The sequence below is a fragment of the Staurois parvus genome, unplaced genomic scaffold (assembly GCF_062004578.1).
Source record: "Staurois parvus isolate SC_StPar_1 unplaced genomic scaffold, SC_StPar_1.0 ptg000445l, whole genome shotgun sequence".
NCBI classification, from domain to species: Eukaryota; Metazoa; Chordata; class Amphibia; order Anura; family Ranidae; genus Staurois; species Staurois parvus.
Window position 1 is genome coordinate 7169567 of NW_028318241.1, and position 19842 is coordinate 7189408.

General features: G+C 41.8%; 1 protein-coding gene across 2 annotated transcripts; it reads left to right on the top strand.

Moving 5' to 3' along the window:
• Positions 1-397: 397 nt before the first annotated feature.
• On the top strand, positions 398-18561 carry MCIDAS (multiciliate differentiation and DNA synthesis associated cell cycle protein). 2 transcript variants are annotated; one of them, XM_089688035.1, is made up of 7 exons: positions 398-618; positions 650-730; positions 822-907; positions 10194-10266; positions 11906-12129; positions 12214-12324; positions 14539-18561. In XM_089688035.1, the coding sequence occupies exons 1-7, from the start codon at positions 474-476 to the stop codon at positions 15004-15006; spliced, it is 1188 nt and encodes a 395-aa protein (XP_089544161.1). In that variant the 5' UTR covers positions 398-473; the 3' UTR covers positions 15007-18561. The 2 variants fall into 2 exon arrangements, with proteins under 2 accessions (XP_089544161.1, XP_089544162.1); XM_089688036.1 differs by having other exon boundaries at positions 398-563; positions 652-730.
• Positions 18562-19842: the final 1281 nt, after the last annotated feature.

A 19842-nucleotide genomic window follows, 5' to 3' on the forward strand; every position in this document is an offset into this window, starting at 1 on the left:
CCTTGGCGCTCAATGTCCTCGTTATCAGCAGCCATCAAATGACAAAGGTGACAGCAACAACTTGTGAATGTACAGTTAGTGATGTTTATCTGGGGTGTGAAGTGTCCCCTCTGCGGGGGGTGTCATCTGGTGTCACTGGTAATCCCTGACACCTCTAATTAGACGTTAGCGGTGTGCCATTGTCCCGACCATTGTGTGCAGCGTCAGTTCTCCCTGCTCGCCCCCATGAGCGCTCCATAGCCCGGGCACTGGCGGGCTCCGTCTCCTCTGTCCTGCCTGCCGCTGCTAGGGACGCTTTCCCCTGGAGACCGACACCAAGCGCCGCCTGTGATTGGAGCCCGCCCGGCCGCCCGCCTGTCGGTGCCCGGCTCCTATTTGTTGGTGGGGTGAAGTCAGCACCGTGTTGTACAGTTTGTCCCGCAGTCCCGGCTCAGCTCCCACTCCTCTCACTCTCCTCCTCCAGTCCTGCAATCATGCACAGCAAACGGAAGGCGTTTGACAGGCTGTGTCCCAACCGGGCGCTGGATCTGTCCAACCGGCTGAATAAAAAGCCAGAGAGGAAGGTAGGACGATCTCCTGTATTCATGATGATGATTAGCCCTCCGGTGCCCAGTTCACATCCATTAACCGCTAACTGTCACTTGTGCACAGGTGGCCAAGAGGATTTTCGCTGAGCACCCTGGCCCTGTGACTATCTATGTAGATCAGTCTCCCAGCGCAGTAGATGCAGGTGAATGCTTGTTATTTGATAGATATCGCTGCAGCAGTGTCCTGAACCCGGAGGGTCACCCTGTAACTGCCACTTTCTGCTTGTCCTGCAGCTCTCTCCACCATTGACTGGCAGGACCTGGCTGATTGTAACGCTGTCATACAACAGGACGCCACTAGGGGCGCGCTCGAGCAGCAGGTAACACAATGTACTTCAAAGAGAACCTGACTTTGATGTGTCCAATGGCTGGGCACAAGCCTTGTTCATCCAGATGTCACTACAATTAACCCCTTCATTAACTTTAAATAAGCCTTTGAAGTTGACTAAACTGTGTAAATAGAGGTGTTTACAGTAATGACCTGACACCATTCTGATTGCTTGTCCCATTTGTGTCCTAGGAGCCAAGTAATTGTCAGAATTGGACAGAAGTGATGTTGTTGGTCATAAGGCCAGCTGTACTATAGGTGTATGTAGTATAGATTGATATCACACATATGAAGCTGAAGAAAGAAGACAATTGGTTGCTGTGCACAGCTGCTCCAGACTTTGTCTCCGACAGTTTTGATAACCCCCCCCCCCCCTCCCCACATGGTACTTTATTACCATGCATTTTAGCACTCATTAACATGGACATATGTACATTTCCTGCACAGAAAGAAAGTTCTTGCTGGCTGACCTAGCAGACGATCCTGCGTAAAATAGTGTTCCAGATGCATTTCTGAATGTATGTTTTTGATGCGTTCCAGTGCGTTTTTGATGTGTTCCAGTTTCCTCTCTTTTTCTTTAATTTAAATAGGGACATGTGCGTTTTTGGTGCGTTCAGGTGCGTTTCTGATGTGTTTTACCATATTCCAGTACAGTTCTGTGCAGGAAAAATGCAGCCTGTTCTACTTTTTTTTTTGCATCCAGAATGCACTAGAACTGCAAGCACTGATGTGAACTATGACACTGAGAACCATATCACCTACTTTCTCTTCATTTTGGATGCAGAAAAAAGTGCACTGAAATACATGTAGTGTGAACTGACCCTTAAAGTAAATGAGCTTAGTTGCATTTAGATGCCTACAATTCTTCTTTCATTGCAATGGATAACTACAAATGTTTGTGCATACACATATAGGGCTGGTTCACGCTATAGAAACGCAATCCAGATGCATTCTGGATGCATTACCACTTGCGCATTTTTGACACATTTCGGTGCGTTTTTATACATTCCAGTTCATTTTCCCCCCCTCTCTTTTTATTCAATTTAAATAGGAACTTGTGCATTCCGGTGCATTTTTTATGCATGTTACCACGTTCCAGTATAGTTCTGTGCAGAAAAAAATGCAGCCTGTTCTACTTTTTTTTCTGCAACCAGAACACACTGGAACTGCAAGCACTGATGTGAACTCTGACATTGAGAACCATATAACCTACTTTCTGTGCGTTTTGGATGTGAAAAAAAGCAACTGAAACACAGATGAAGAAGCAGGGCCCTCCTTTCCCTCTTGTATTGAACTGTATTGTTGCTGTATTGTCTCCCGTTATATTGTAAAGTGCTGAGCAAACTGTTGGGGCCATATAAATCCTGTATAATAATAATGTAGTGTGAACTGGCCTTTTATGCATGTAAAATCTGGAGATCTGTGCTGCCCTGAACGTAGCTGTGTCCTACTTTTTTTGTGTGCGGCTAAACGCAGCGCTCATTTTTGCAGCTAGGTACAGCTGAGTCTCTGGGCTCATTGACCACTATAGAGCTGTGTTTCGATGCGCACAAATATATATACGCTGTGCATATCTAGACACTGCAGGGGAGATTTACTAAAACTGGTGCACTCAGAATCTGGTGCAGCTTTGCATGGTAGCCAATCAAATTCTAACTTCAGTTTGTTAAATTAAGCTTTGGCAATAAAACCTGGAATCTGATTGGTTTCTATGCAGAGCTGCACCAGATTTTGCACTCTCCAGTTTTAGTAAATAACCCCCAGTGTTTTTATGCCTGTGTAAATGCGGCCTTGGACATACCTAATGCAAGGTGCATTGAGAATGCCATTAGGAATGATTGTCAAAGCAGCACATCTGTAAGAAGGAGTTGCATTTTTGTGCAATTTTGCGCACGTTCCCCCTTCAGCTTATATGTGAGCGAATTGTTCTTACACTCCAATGTTAGCTATGTTAGACACTTAAAAAAAAAAATCAAAAATCACCTATGTGCCCTCAACCTAGCGAATGAGGTAGAGTAAAGCCATGTGCAAATGTATACAAATATGTTTTCACTTGTTGCATTGCCTTATAGGAGTTTGTTTTTATATTTTACATTTACTATATGTTGTTGATAAAGCAATGTACAACATGCAGTGACCCATAGCAGGCAGCACAGATTCCCTTACTTGGATACAGGTAGACAATATTCTTCCTAATGTAAATTATGTCATTGGTCTATGGGGAATTGACAGGCAACATTTTATGGGTGACAGGTAAATGTGGTAAATATTATGTTCATCAGGCAATATGCAAAGTGACCCATAGCAAGCAGTGCAGATTTACTTACCTGTCATATAATATTCCTCTTGGAATCCACTGTATCTAGTCAATTGGTAATGTCATTTTTGTCAACTGTCCACAGAACTGCTGTCTACATGTTATTGACAACTGATGGACATTAAGGTTTGCTGTGCTTTATGAAGCAGAGAATCTGACATTCATGTATGTGAATCTTGTATGTGAATCTTCCTGGTGCATATGTTTTAAACCATAGTGATTGATTCACCACAAGTGTATATTTGATGCAAATCACATTCACTGCTTTATAAATGCACTAGAAAATATGAAAAATGGATATGAAAACCAATAATTCATATCTAATATATAGAAACAAAGGGAGAGAATACTACAGCAAAGCAATGGCTGTTATTTACAGCAATGATTTAGAGCTCTTGTTTCCTTTTCCAAGAGACTAAAAGATAAAACTTGATTGATTGCTACAGACAACATCTTCATGTAGTCAGGGGAAGAATGCTAAGGGCTGATGCTAACAACAATCATTCAGATCCCTTGTTTCCTATCTGCAGAGATTAAAAAATACAACTGTATTGACAGCTATAGGCAAAATCTCCATATAGCCAGGGAGAGAATTTTACAGCAACACAGCAGTTGTTGCCTACAGCAATCATTCAGATCCCTTGTTTCCTATCTCCAGAGATTAAAAGATATAGCCAGGGAGAGAATGCTAAGGGCTGATGCCCACAGCAACAATTCAAATCCTAGGTTTCCTTATCCCAGAGAATAAAATATACAACTGGATTGATTGCTGTAGGCAAAATCTTTATGTTGTCATGGAGATAATACTACAGCAAAATAAAAGCTGGTGCTTACAGCAATCATTCAGATCCCTTGTTTCCTATCTCCAGAGATTAAAAGATACAACTGTATTGATTGCTATGGGCAACATCTCCTTATAGCCAGGGAGAGAATGCTAAGGGCTGATGCCCACAGCAACCATTCAAATCCTATGTTTCCTTTTCCAAGAGAATAAAATATACAACTAGATTGATTGCTATGGGCAAAATCTTTATGTTGTCAGGGAGAGAATATTACAACAAAATAAGAACTGTTTTTTGATTGAAAAGATACTTTTATTACAGAAGCATCAAAAACAACATGATACGTGTAATCGGGGTACATCTCACCCTATACTGCGACGCAGCGCACCACATGGCAATATAGTTCCAAGCATACAATAAATACATTCAGAAATAAATACATTCGCTCAGCGGTATGATGCCTGACGTGATGTGCAGAGGATGAATCCCCTGACCGCCACGTCCTGCATAACGCCGCTTACCCCAAAAACTGTAACATTCTAATACACATTACGTTTCCTAATAATACTAGTGCATGCGAGAAAACGAAAACCGGATATTGCCCCAACCCATAGCAGTCAGGTATAACCAGGCATTTTTGGCATTGCATCAATGATCTGCTGCAGACAACTAACATACATGTTCAATAATATTGTGTATAGTGCAATGAGCTGTAAAAGCTGCAATATATCATACATGTGCACAAAGGTGTAAAGCACAGTATGCTGTATCCAGGGCAATCGATGTGGATGTGTTGTGGAAACAATGTTGGGTTACCAGAGAAACTATTATTCGTTATTCCATGGTCAGACAAGTGTAATAACTGCATTGCCTTAATCCTATTTACCATAATGCATTCCCACCCATCAGACAAGGAAAGGGAGAACTAACCCTCAACAGCCAGCCAGACAATGTATTTGTTCTGACAGTTCTACAGTGGTAAATGCAGAAATCTGGTTGATTAGAGTTATACACATCTTTGGCTTTTTCCTATGCTAATCACAGGTTTTATAAGCTGCTTTGTAAAGACATTTTATTGCCATATGTCAATTCCAGTATATTATCAGAGCAGAAGAGATGGAAAATGAAGATAGTTTAGTGCAAGAGATATTTTCCGACACACATCTGACCTCCTATCCACCGACCATATTTGCTAGAATCCACCAACTGTCATTTTTGGATAAAATGAGAACAAAAGAACGCATGGCCAGGTTTTATAAATGTCAGTTATTTCTGGACAGGACCTGGTGTTTTAATATACATATTTTATTACGATCATAACCCTTTCACTTTTGTTCTCCATTTATTGGTCCTTTAATTTATTAACCCTTTAAAACAGTGGCCCTCCTTTAATTTAAAAGCCTTTTAAACCAGTGGTGGCCCTTTCATTTATAAGTGCTTTAAAAAACAATTAATCAAACAATTGCTAAATAGGAATCATTCTCAATTTTTTTGATTGAAAAGATACTTTTATTACAGAAGCATCAAAAACAACATGATACGTGTAATCGGGGTACATCTCACCCTATACTGCGACGCAGCGCACCACATAGCAATACAGTTCCAAGCATACAATAAATACATTCAGAAATAAATACATTCGCTCAGCGGTATGATGCCTGACGTGATGTGCAGAGGATGAATCCCCAGACCGCCACGTCATGCATGACGCCGCTTACCCCAAAAACCATAGCATCCTGATACACAGTACTAAGTCATGCAATAAACGAAAGCGAAAAAGCGAAAAACCGAAAATCACAGTTTACAATAGGCATCGGGTGTGTGGGGGGGGGGAAGGGAAGAAAGGGGGAAACACAGGCCCGAAGCTTTATTGAAAAGACAAAGACACGCAAGGGGGAGTAGGGGGAAGGGGGAAATCTTCAGACGTCCTCTTCCTCCTTAAAGTCCATCAAGGAATAGTCTCTGAGCAGACTGAGGATCAGTCTGCGGCAGTCCTCAATGGACATCCTCTCCCGCTGGTGGATGAGGCGCTTTCTGGCGCACCATAAAGCGTCCTTAAAGCAACACAGCACCCGCCAGGCGCCGTCAATGTCCTCCAGAGAAAAGGTTCCACAGAACAGTCCATTCAACACCCCAAAGTGAGTGATGGCTGTCTGTGGTACAAAGTCCTTGAGTTCAGGTTCCAGGGCCCCCAACAGGGCCTGAGCAAATGAGCACTCCCAGAAAACGTGGTAAGACGTTTCCTCGTGGATGATGCAGAAGGGGCAGTGTCTGTATCTGCTCAGGTTCCTGGCATGCATAAATGTCCTGAGAGGCAACCCCCCTTGGATTGCCATCCATGCCAGGTCTTTGTGCCTGTTGGTAAGAATGTTGGAAGAAACATTCCTCCAGACCACCTTGCAGGTGTCTGAAGGCAGGCCTGGAACCGACTCCAAAATGTCGCTGGCTCGGATGAGCTTGTAGATAGTCTTTGGCTTCCACAAGTCCGGCTTGACTCCCTGCAGCCCTTGCTCCCTGATGAACTTGAAGGTATCCAAGTAGTACCAAGGAGTGTCCCAGTTGTAGGGGATGGAACTATCCCAAGTGTCCCACCCCAGGGACCTCCAGAGAGGCAACAGGAAGAAGCGAGACATTGCGTTCCCGCCAGAGTCCATAATCCGTCTGGGCAAAGTTCTGCGGATGCAGTTGCAAGCAAAGAACACCCTCAGCTGGGTGGCGATGTCGGGCACGCCCTTACCGCCCTTGAGGGGTTCCTTGAACATGACTGCCCGCTTCACTCTGTCCATCTTGGAATCATTCTCAATGCAGAATAAACAAGTATATAGTCTTAGACCAAACTTTCTAAACAAAGGGCCAGTTTACTTTCCTTTGGACTTTAGGGGGGCCGAATTGCAGTCATTGAGAGTAGAAAAAGTCCCAATGTCAGTTGGAAAAAACAAAACCCCATCTTTGGTGTAATTTGCCCCATTGTTGATGTCATTGGGAGGAATTGTGCCCCACCATTGGTGCCATTGGGACAAATTGTGCCCCATCATTTGTGTCATAGGGTGGAATTGTGTCCCTTCATTGGTTTCAATGGGGGGAATTATGCCCCATTGTTGATTGGTATCAGTGGATGAAATAGTGTCCCAAGGGCTGGATAAAAGCAAGCAAAGGGCCTCATCTGGCCCCCAGGAGATCACTGTCTTAGATGAAAGTTGTCATATTCTGATTTCCAGGCCAGGACCTCTCAAAATTCTGAGGATTTGACACCAGTTACACTGCTTGGGAGACAGTAAGCTGGGAGCAGCTTCTGTTTGAGGCCAGGTTTCAGGACAGGTTCCTTTTAAGCAAAAAAAACAAAAAAACAGATCTGTCATCCAATGCACAGCAAACACATAGCTTGCCCTGCCCCCTGTTAGTGTAAACGTTGATTGTGTGTCACATTATAGAGAAAACTTTCAATGTAAATCAGTGCCAGTGATCTGCTCCAAGTACAATGACTGGCCCGAAAAATGGCTTGGCAGCTGTTGTGTGGGTTTTGCAATCCTTGTCATTATCCACTGCCCTCTCCCAGCCTGATGTAGCCAGTACACTGTACACTGTCCGTCTCTATATATAGACCTTGGCACTCCTGCCATAGGGTTGCATAATGCTTGCCACTTCCAGTATGTTTGGAGTTGGATTAAGGTGAGAATTCAGTTAGATTACAAGCTGAGTGCCAAGTCCACTCCTAGACAGGGCAGTGCTATGTGTGACAGTTTATACACACTGCTACTAACAGTCACCTCCTGGGACAAGGACATGTACTTTCTACAAGGAAGACAACCCACCACCTGCTTTATCCAAAACTTCTGTATTCATGATCTGATCAGGTAATGGAATTAGAGGAAAACATCTAGGACAGGAGGAGCATATGGGCAGCACAGTGGATAAATGGTTAGCACTTCTGCCTGACAATATTAGGGTTGTTGGTTTGAATCCCAACCATGGCACCACCTGCCTGGAGTTTGCATGTTCTCCCTGTGCCTCTGTGGGTTTCCTCCAGATACTCTGGTTTCCTCCCACACTCCAAAGACATGCTGGTAGGATAATTGGATCCTGTCTAAATTGGCCCTAGTATGTGTATATGAATGTAAGTTAGGGACCTTAGATTGCACGCCCCTTGAGGGTTAGGGACTGATGTGAATGTACAATGCGCTGCGTAAATTGATGGTGCTATATAAGTACCTGAAATAAATAAATAGTGATAGTGATATAATCAATAAATAGAATGATTGATGACTACACATCTGGAACAAATGGACTGAGGTACATAAATAGCAATTCAATGCCAATGATAATATAATGCTCCACATAAGTATGATTGCTACTCTAATGGTGGCCAGACATGGTGTGATGATAAAACCAAATGATCAATGCTCGATTGAAATAAATGATCGAATCAGACATTGACTGAATGAAACAAAAATGTCATGGCCAAGTGATGAGCAACAAATAGTAACGATTCCAATCTACCAAAATGTATTGGTTTTGACCAAACAGAATTGATGGTAAAGGGTCAATTGAAGCCACTTTTTTTCTGCTCCCTTCTGAATCACTTATGATTTATCTGCATGTAGGGGCACAACAAAAAACCTTGATCGACCCTGGATGATTGATTTCTTTTCCTCCATAGCCAATTGACTTTGGTTGCTCAAAGCTGTTGCTCATCATTCAGCTATGCCATTTTTGTCTAGCTTGACCGATGTCCAATTTGGACATTGACCATTCAGTTTTATCGCACTATGCATGGCCACCATTGGCCACACACCATTCAATCTCATTGTACAAACTTCTTTAAGTCTACTAAAACTAGGTAATATGAGCACAAATTTAGGCAATCTATTCAATTTATATGCAATCGCTCCAGCCATTGCATTACATAATTGTTGGTAGATCTAAAGGTTGTTGTACAACCAGATTGTATAGTGCATGGTCAGCCTTAGCATTTAACTGCTAGCAATTGTAATAGCAGGATCACATCCAATGAAATATTTGATATTTTAGAGGTGTAATCAATATTGGAAATAGACCTGGGATATTGACTGCAGAGAGCTTTTTACCTGCCAACATAACAGAAGCAGGTGGGTGACTTTCACCATCAATCCAATGTTTTCACCATCAATCCATATCTGCAATGCCAGTTTTGGGTGGATTGGCTCTTTACAGATATTCATGGGGTTGCTTTACTAAATGAGAAGAGGCCGTTTACTTACCAAAGTGGTTGTTAGTAAATACGGTGAAGCTGTTTTCAACCTATAATACTCAATGAACATTTTTCTTCTATTTGCTCCTGTAGAGTTGGGTATTCACAGTCAGCACCTCTTCACCTTATTCACTAACATTCACTTTGCAACTTGAACAGCCTTTTAGTAAATCGGCTCCATGATGTCATTATAAGGCAAGAAGTTGTAAATGTGTCATCATCCTAACAACTATATTTAGTCTTCCCCCCGCCCCCACCCCAAGTTGCTGGCAAGGCATGCTGACACTTGTAGTGCCTCATCATCTGCAGAGAGCAGGCTGCCTATAACTGCTCCAATTTGTTAGTCAGTGACTTATCCCAGTGTGACTATTCCTTCTTTAATGGTTAGGATGGCTGGGCAGAGGTGTAAAGTGTACTCAGGTAATCCAGCTAATAGAGGGACAATGGCTGTCCTGAATAGGCTCTTGGTGATCATTTCTTTGTGCAGCATGTAACAGTACAATTAATGGGAGGCTCCCTAATCTCACATTGTGTAGATACCATACCCCCCCCCCCCCCCCACCACCAGGCACTCTGTTTGGCCCTAGGCTCTGCACACTGCACCAGGAGGCAGCCTGGGTTAATCTGTCATTGAACTCTGAGGAATGTGGCTTTACTAAGGCTATTGATTGGCCCAATGTCCTCCAATCAGCTGCAGGTCTGGGATGTATAGGGGCAGCCCAGGCTGGTTCTTCCTCCTATACACCTGCTGCTGGGATCCCCACCTGTACTAGTACACCCTGCTCCATCCACACTGCACACCCCTCTCTGAGCCTGGCCATGGCAGTGCAAGCGTGCCACTTCCCCTTCCCAGCCTATGGCTATGAGCAGCAGGTATGAGGCTGCCTGGGGGGCCAGCTACCTTCACCCTTCCTGCACTGCCTGGATTCTCACCTGTCCTTGTCTCTTACAGGCGCACTGCATGCCAGGGACACCCGACTTCGACCTGCAGGAGTTCAGGGATGCTGTGGACAACTTCATCGCAGGTGAGTCTGCCTGATCTGTATGTAGTGCAGGCTCTAGAGGGACTGAGGGACTACAAGAAGCAGCGTGCCCTCTCCTGTATGGCAGGCTACGTGCGATGTGCTGGGAGCGATAACTGCCATATGCAGTGCATGGGGAACCTGCCTTTGCTGGGAAATGCTGCGCCTGACAGCCGACCTGTACAGTAGTATTGGCGCTATATAAATCCTGTATAATAATAATAACAATAGTATACTCTTCATTGTAGTATTCTGTCATGGTACTATAGTATACTCTTCATTGTAGTATTCTGTCATGGTACTATAGTATACTCTGCATTGTAGTATTCTGTCATGGTACTATAGTATACTCTTCATTGTAGTATTCTGTCATGGTACTATAGTATACTCTTTGTTGTGTTCTAGTAGTCTGTCATGGTACTATAGTATACTCTGCATTGTATTTTAGTAGTTCCTTGATTGTATATTTTTCGGTTTATTAGAGTATACTGTATTCTTAATGTATTGTAGTAGTTTCTTTATTGTATTATAGCGTTTCCTTCATGGGCAAACACATCCGGAGCAAACATTATTTTTTTTGTATTTCTAATCATCCATGTATTTATCTAATATTGATACTTATGATTATGCTTTTGATAGCGATTGAGTTTGAGTCTTTTTTTCCTTTGCAGCACTTGTTAATATCTATCTATCTATCTATCTATCTATCTATCTATCCATCTATCTTATATTGATCTATCTATCTATCTATCTATCTATCTATCTATCTATCTATCTATCATATATCTATCTATCTATCTATCTATCTATCTATCTATCTATCTATCATATATCTATCTATCTATCTATCTATCTATCTATCTATCTATCTATCATATATCTATCTATCTATCTATCTATCTATCTATCTATCATATATCTATCTATCTATCTATCTATCCATCTATCTTATATTGATCTATCTATCTATCTATCTATCTATCTATCTATCTATCTATCATATATCTATCTATCTATCTATCTATCTATCTATCTATCTATCTATCCATCTATCTTATATTGATCTATCTATCTATCTATCTATCTATCTATCTATCTATCTTATTCTTATCTATCTATCCATCTATCTATCATATATCGATCTATCTATCTATCTATCTATCTATCTATCTATCTATCTATCTATCATATATTGATCTATCTATCTATCTATCTATCTATCTATCTATCTATCTATCATATATTGATCTATCTATCTATCTATCTATCTATCTATCTATCTATCTATCTATCATATATTGATCTATCTATCTATCTATCTATCTATCTATCTATCTATCTATCTATCATATGTCTTATTCTTATCTATCTATTATTAATACTTACACTTTGAAAATGATGTTTGGTGCTTCATATCTTTCCATTCTGTTTATCCTCTTTTTCTATACGGAAAAAAGACGTTAGATAAGATAGATGTTAATATCTCTCTATCTTGTATATCCCTCTTATCTCTCTCTAATGTCTCTGTCTAGTCATCTTGTGTTAATAACTGTGCTTTGAAGGTGATACTTGATGTCTTTCTCCCAAGTCTCTCTCTCTATCTACCCCCTGCATTATGACTGATGTGGGCATTTCTTTACAGACCAGTCTTCCCATATGCAGGGTGAATTGGGCACTGCAGACTTCCAACTACCCCCCTGTGAGGTGTCTGTGTTTGATCAGTGCCTGGCACCTTCTATTCACCCTCAGCCATGCCAGCTCATGCCCATCAACGTGCAGCCTCTCCCCAGCACAGAGCAGTACTGGAGGGATATGGCAGATCACAATGAGAAAGCTCTGGGGGACGCCTTGGTACAGAACAATCAGGTATGCCCCATCTTGATCACATCTGTTATACATATATCATATAATCAGATCACATTGCTCACTAATTGCTTCTTCCCATTGTAGCTGCACGTGACACTGAATGAGAAACAGGATGAGATCGATTCACTCAAAGTGAAGAACGTTCAGCTGAAGGAACTCGCTGATCAGACGAAACACTTGGCTTCTGTGCTAGATGTAAGTTACCTGCAATTTCCGACTCTGCCGGCAGAGGGCGCTCGAGCATTACTTCTTGCAGACAGTTACATGAGAGTAGACATGTTCATCCTTTACTTCATATTGTATTCTTTTTGTTTTATAGTTTGATTATATTGCCTGAATGTAAAAGCAGAGCTCAATGCATTTTGGGGGGTTTTGGATAGAATAGGGAAGGGTTAGAACCTTTGTTAGGTTTCTATTGCTGTGACCCCACTGGTGTAATTTTCCATCACTTCCTGTTTTATTGACTGGGGTCCTCCTTTACTAGTAGGGTTGCCACTTGGCTAGTAAATAGGGGTTCACTGCCAATGATATTAGTAAGAAAAAAATGATAAGATCTGTATTTCTGATAACCTTATATGTACAGTGGATATAAAAAGTCTACACACCCCTGTTAAAATGTCAAGTTTCCATGATGTAAAAAAATGAGACTAAAAGAAATAATTTCAAAACTTTTTCCACCTTTAATGTGACCTATAAACCGTACAACTCAATTGAAAAACAAACTGAAATCTTTTAGGTGGAGGGAAGTAAAAATAAAAAACTAAAATAATATGGTTGCATAAGTGTGCACCCCCTTAAACTAATACTTTGTTGAAGCACCTTTTGATTTTATCACAGCACTCAGTTTTTTTGGGTATGAGTCTATCCACATGGCACATCTTGACTTGGCAATATTTGCTCACTCATCCTTGCAAAAACACTCCAAATCTATCAGACTGTGAAGGCATCTCCTGTGCACAGCCCTCTTTAGATCACCCAACAGATTTTCGATTTGATTCAGGTCTGGGCTCTGGCTGGGCCATTTCAAAACTTTAATCTTCTTCTGGTGAAGCCATTCCTTTGTTGATTTTGATGTATGCTTTGGGTCGTTGTCATGCTGAAAGAATTCCCTCTACCTTGATTAAGTCCCCAGGTCTAGCTGAAGAAAAACAGCCCTAAAGCATGATGCTGCCACCACCATGCTTCACTGTGGGTATGGTGTTCTTTTGGTGATGTGCAGTGTTGTTTTTGTGCCAAACATATCTTTTGGAATTATGGCCAAAAATGTCAACCTTGGTTTCAACAAACCATAACACATTTCCCACATGCTTTTGGGAGACTTCAGATGTGTTTTTGCTAAATTTAGCCAGGCCTGGGTGTTTCTCTTCGTAAGAAAATGCTTCAGTCTCGCCACTCTACCCCATAGCCCAGACATATGAAGAATACAGGAGATTGTTGTCACATCTACCACACAGCCAGTACTTGTCAGATATTTCTGCAGCTCCTTTAATGTTGCTGTAGGCCTCTTGACAGCCTCACAGAACAGTTTTCTTCTCATCTTTTCATCAATTTTGGAGGGACGTCCAGTTCTTGGTAATGTCACTGTTGCGCCATATTTTCTCCACTTCATGATGACTGTCTTCACTGTGTTCCAGGGTATATCTAATGCCTTGGAAATTCTTGTGTACCCTTCTCCTGACTGATACCTTTTAACAATGAGATCCCTCTGATGCTTTGGAAGCTCTCTGTGGGCCATGGCTTTTGCTGTAGGATGCGACTAAGAAAATGTCAGGAAAGACCTACTAGAACAGCTGAACTTTATTTGGGGTTAATCAGAGGCTCTTTAAATGATGGCAGGTGTGTATTGACTCATATTTAACATGATGTTGAATGTGATTGCTTAATTCTGAACACAGCTACATCCCCAGTTATAAGAGGGTGTGCACATTAATGCAGCCACATTATTTTAGTTTTTTGTGTGTACTCCCCCCCCCTAAAAGATTTCAGTTTTTTTTTAATTGAGTTGTACAGTTTTTAGGTCACATTAAAGGTGGAAAAAGTTCTGAAATTATTTATCTTTGTCTAATTTTTTTACATCATAAAATCCTGACATTTTAACAGGGGTGTGCAGACTTTTTATATCCACTGTAGGTGACCCCCATATACTCTTGCTTTCTTGTCCTGATGTCACAAGGATAAAAAGTAAGGGGGAAATATCCACAGTGGTGTCACATGGATAAAAAGTAAGGGGGAAATATCCACAGTGGTGTCACATGGATAAAAAGTAAGGGGAAATATCCCCAGTAGTGTCACAGGCAACATTAAAAATTCCTTTTCACCCTAGAATAATTCAAACATTTTGGCTGAAGTTGGGCTAATCTTAGAACATTTTTTCTTGTAATAAAGTCAATTATGTTTTGTGCTTTGCAGAAGCTAATGAGTCACCGGTCTAGAACCATTTCCAGTCTCCCCTCTAATGTTGTCCTGACAAGACCACCAGTTAAAAGAAACCTGGAGGAGTTTTTCCAGCAGAGCAGTGATCAGGAATGCAATCAAGTGGATGAAATATTGCGGGAGATCTCAAAGAAATGCAACGCTGCACTGATGGGACATGACTACACTGAAACCAAGCGACCCAAGCTGCAATCTGGTGACCCCATGGACTACCTGGATGAGGATTCTTCAAGAATAAAAATGTGCGGAGCCTTTCATGGCCTAAAGACATCTACAGGTCACAGCTCACTGAACTTAGGTGACACTAACTTAGAAGAAGATGTCGCCTTCAGGACCTCCATCAAAGACCACTCTACTATCCGAACCCTTGCCTTCCCCCAGGGAAATGCCTTCACCATCAGGACCAGTGGTGGGGGATATAAATTTAGATGGGTCCCCAACTGAATTTAGATGCAATCAGCTAACTACACTTCCAGAATTACAAAGACTGCTTGCAGCTTGTGTTGCTTTGAGTCTGGACTACCACTAAGGGGCGGACTATACTCATTATAGTTTCAGAGTAGCTGAGGTTTTATTGCCAAAACTTAATTGAACAAGCCGAGGTCAGAAGCTGATTGGTTTGCATGTAGAAGTGAGCCTGATTTTGCACTCTCCAGCTTTAGTAGATAAACCCCTCAGAGTCTGGACAGTAACTAAACTTGTCAGTGAACTGATGCATGTACAACACAGTTCAGACTTCCATCCCCTAAAAATGATGGTACATGATTTAAAAAAATATCTTTATACATCTGTGCATTTCTACTAGTTTAGAACACAAGTCAGGGCCTCACTCATTTGTGTTGGAAAAAAGAGTAGTAAGGATTTAAAAAAACTCTGTTGCAGATTCCTACCTTTTTCTGTTTTGAAGAAATAGCTGTTTGTGTGGCCATTCCCTTCCAAGACTGATTCCTGCATTGCCTGCGTCCCTTTTGCGAGCAGTAAATGACATGGGTGGGGGGGCTTTCCTTACCCCAAAGGTGTACAGAGCACCTCCATCAGGTTGCCATTTTGATATGAATTTTTTGACAGTTTTAGAAAGGGTGGAGGGTTTGAAATGGAAAGGTCATTCTTCTTCATAGCATAAAATTAGGCTTGTATAGGAATTGAATATGCTATGCTATTTGTTTAACAAAAGTGGAGTTTTCCTTTAATATAACAGTAACCAGTTGCCCAGTTTACTAGGTACTGTAGATGAGTAAGTTCCATTCTTTCAACTATTGGAGAGGCCAGAAGAAATTGTAGAAGGATGACAGGTACTTTATAGGTTACCTGCTAAGATTGACAACCCTGTGTTCACCAGTATCACAAAGAACTCATTCATGGATTACACCAATGCATAGTAGAATGCAAACTTAAACTCTATTAAACTTCCCATAGATGGATCGAAATTCAGCCGGTTCAGTGGGGACTAGTCGAATTTTGATTCAGATGTCAAACTGACAATCCACTTCTTTCGAACAAGACTGTTGGTAAAACTTCCATTTGATCGCCGGTTGCAGCCAATCAGCTCAGTGTATTCTGACAGCGGAGGAGTCCCCACTGTCAGAATACAATAGCACAACAGGGGGATTCCTCCATCTACTTTGCTTGTGTAGATGGGGGATTCTGGTCATTTTTTTTTCAATCAAACCACTAAAAAAAAAAAGAAAGACGAATCATCTATGGCCAGCCTGAGTCTAGCAACTAGAAGTCTCTTGTAGTAATAGCTCTGAACGAACAGTGTATATTGCCCATAGCAGCCAGTATGGTTGTGCCCTTCATCCTTGCAGAGCAGGTCAAAAGAGAAGGGATAACTGGTGGCTATTTAATTTAACCACTTGGGGGGGGGGGGCAATGACTGACTAACTGTCAGACATCCCCAGTGACACCAATACAGTGATCAGTGCTAATACAGTGATCAGCACTGACACTGTACTAATGACACTAGGCAGGAAAGGGTTAACATCTAGGGCGGTCAAAGGGTTAACTGTGGGCTGTGTGCCAGAGCAATAGAAAGCTAGAAAGCAATATGCAGGAGCTGACAGGGGAGAGATCTGTATTGTTTACATGCAGACCTCTCCCCCGTTGGTGATACCCCATTGGCGATTGCTGGGTGCCGGCAGGAAATCACCGGCTGGGATCCAGTGATCGACAGCTGAGGCCGCCAATGGCAGCGCGGGTAGGGCACCCACGCGGCACACGCATGTCCCCTACCCGGAAATGCAAAATCACGTGTATATATATATACATGATTTTGCGCGCCCCTGCCACCCTGTAGCAATATTTCTGCTATAGGGTGGTGGGAAAGCAGTTAGTGAATGTTGTTTTGATGAATAAGTTGGGGTTTATTCATTAAAACTGTGTAAATAATATGTTCTGTGCATAACTATAATTATTCCTGAATGACAAAAGGTGAATTCTACTCGGTTGTTGTACATTTGCATTCATTAGACGTAGATTTTATAAGAGTCTTAAAGAAGAACTGACTAGGTCAATAATGAATGAATGTGTTCCTCTCTCCTGTGGGTAAGGATAGTACTTTTGAGGCTGGCCATAGATTATGCGCTTTTCTTTCCTTCGACCACTGGTTGAAGGAAAGATTGATAGACTGACTTCAGTACAACCAGCCTGCACATAGATGGATCGAAATCTGGTTGATGCAGCAGAAATCAGCCGAATTTCGATACACCTCTGGGCAGGCTGGTTGTACTGAAGTTGATCTATCGATCCACCTATTTCATTCCTTCTATGGCCGTCTTAGACTTTCTATATATTTTAACTTGCAGTGTAGCTATCTACAAAAGCCATGGCTTGTATGACATGCTGAGGACATTTTATTGTGTCTAGCATGCTGGAGTTGTAGTAGAATGTTGAGCCTGAAACTGATTGCCCAGTACGCACACCCTTCTATCATACTCAAATACTGGTGAACACTTGCTGTGAGCAATACAAATAGTCTTGTCATTCTTCACAGATAGATCCATAGGCAGCAATGGCTGACTGTAGCAGTACTGAGTCTGCAGAACAGAGCTAGGAGGTAGGTCTTATTTGTGAGCTTAATTATGGCTTTCTCTAAAATGTCTTTTTTTGTTACCTTTAAAGTCCATATTCACCAAGAAGTGGTATTTCCATGGTATTATCAGATTTAAAGTATATGGAAAGGCAAAAACATTTTTTTAAATTTTAATAGTATTATGATTAAAACCCTTGTTTTTTTTTGGCCATCTGTGTCCCATTGGAGAGATTTTCTTTCACAAGCCATCCTCCAAAGTTAAAGGAAATCTCTTCAATATGAGGAAACTCTACTCTTAGACAGCTCTCACTGGAACAAGCATCTCCATTGGAAGATTTTTCCTCTACTGCTGCTCTGCTGATGACTCAAAATTCTGGATTTTTCCTTACTTTCAGCCTGAGTGACCAAGACAAATAGAGATAATGAATCTTCCTAGTGGACACACACAGCAATAAAAATCTACCAGGGATTCTAAACTCTCCACTCTATCAAAAAGTTTTGGGTTAAGATACCTCGAGCCAATAAAGAACAAAAGCTGCCAGATAAGGAACACAAGTGAAAAATAATAACTTTTTATGTTAGCAGCGTCAATGACTTGGTTTCAATGTTTTTGGATTATAGGTAGGACACTACCTGGGCATTATTCTAAATCATTCATTGCACTGATAAAGTGGATACTTTTTATACTCCTTTAACATTATTCGTCTTATTACCACACTTTATAGGAAGAAATAATGCTGCTGCTTGTCACATAACATGATTATAGTAACAGAAGTCCAGGTTGACTTCTATTTATATGTTGTAAATATGTTTTAAATGTAAAAAACAAATGTAATATAAAATTTTTCTGTAACTTAAGGTTGCCACTGTATTTTTACTTTTTTGTTAATTTTTTTTGAAGAGTACAATATTTTCTATTTTACAAATTGCTAAAAATGTTTTATAAGTAAAACTATTTATATACATTACTCCTGTGCGTATTGTTGTGATCATATAAGGTGTTTCATACTTTGATTTGCTGTACCCAGGGGCGTCCCTAGGGTTGGTGTCACCCGGTGCGATAACACTTGGTGACACCCCCTCCAATGATCCCCGCAGAATGGATCGGATCTGCGGATTGAGCATAATGGATCGGACTCCGATCCATTATGCTCTCCAATCCGCAGATCCGATCCATCCTGCGGGGATTGTCGGCTTTCTTTACAACTTACCTTTTCATGGAGCGGGTCTGGTGTCACTCCATATAGGTTGTATGCCGACGATCCCCGCAGGATGGTTCGGATCTGCAGATTGAGCATAATGCATTGGAGTCCGATCCATTATGCTCCCCAATCCGCAGATCCGATCCATCCTGCGGGGATTGTCGGCTTTCTTTACAACTTACCTCATGAAGCGGGTCTGGTGTCACTCCGTATAGGTTGTATGCCGATGATCCCCGCAGGATGGTTTGGATCTGCAGATTGAGCATAATGCATTGGAGTCCGATCCATTATGCTCCCCAATCCACAGATCCGATCCATCCTGCGGGGATCAATGGCTTGCTTTACAACATACCTATTCGTGGAGCGGGTCCGGTGTCACCCTGTGCGGTAGGTGTCACCCGGTGCGGCGGGCACCCCACGCACCTGCCTCGGGACACCACTGGCTGTACCTATAGTAATAAGGAAGACCTGAGATCACCAGCCAGCCACTTGTAAAAGTAAATAGTCTTTAATGGTCTCTCAAAATGGGTAAACACAAATAGCTTTCATCAGCTAATGTAAAGGAAAACAGTTCATAATTCTGGCAGAGATAAGACCTGCCTACATTGCAGGTGGGTTAATCCTTTTGAAATCAATGTCCCTGTAATCAGGGTTTGCAGGCTCTTTCCCACCCAAAGTCTCTCCAAGACTCCAAATTCTGGGTCCTAAATGAGGACCTACCAATCCAGAAAGGACTCAAATCCGTCCTCTCCTCTCTGACCAGTCTACCCCTGAACTCCTCACCCTACATGGGTGAGAACCCCTAAGTACTATAAATGTCCCTTGAACTCTCCTGTAAAGGAACCAAAACCCAAATAGTGGAGAATTATATCTCCTGTCCAGGACTCATCCCTGGCTCCTGTACACTATCATAATGAAAGTGAACCTGTTACATGTGAGGCAAGACATCAGAATTGCAAAACAGGCATAGACAATGCCTGTTTTCAAGGGTTCCTCTGGGGTAAAAAAGGATGAAAGGCTGTTTTATAGTAACCAGCCTTGAGAAAT

Excerpts from the sequence above, each read along its gene's own strand:
- MCIDAS (XM_089688035.1), top strand. The coding sequence starts at position 474 with ATGCACAGCAAACGGAAGGCGTTTGACAGGCTGTGTCCCAACCGGGCG. Across the intron at positions 731-821 it reads TCCCAGCGCAGTAGATGCAG|CTCTCTCCACCATTGACTGG; the intron begins GTGAATGCTTGT and ends CTTGTCCTGCAG. Across the intron at positions 12,325-14,538 it reads ACTTGGCTTCTGTGCTAGAT|AAGCTAATGAGTCACCGGTC; the intron begins GTAAGTTACCTG and ends TGTGCTTTGCAG.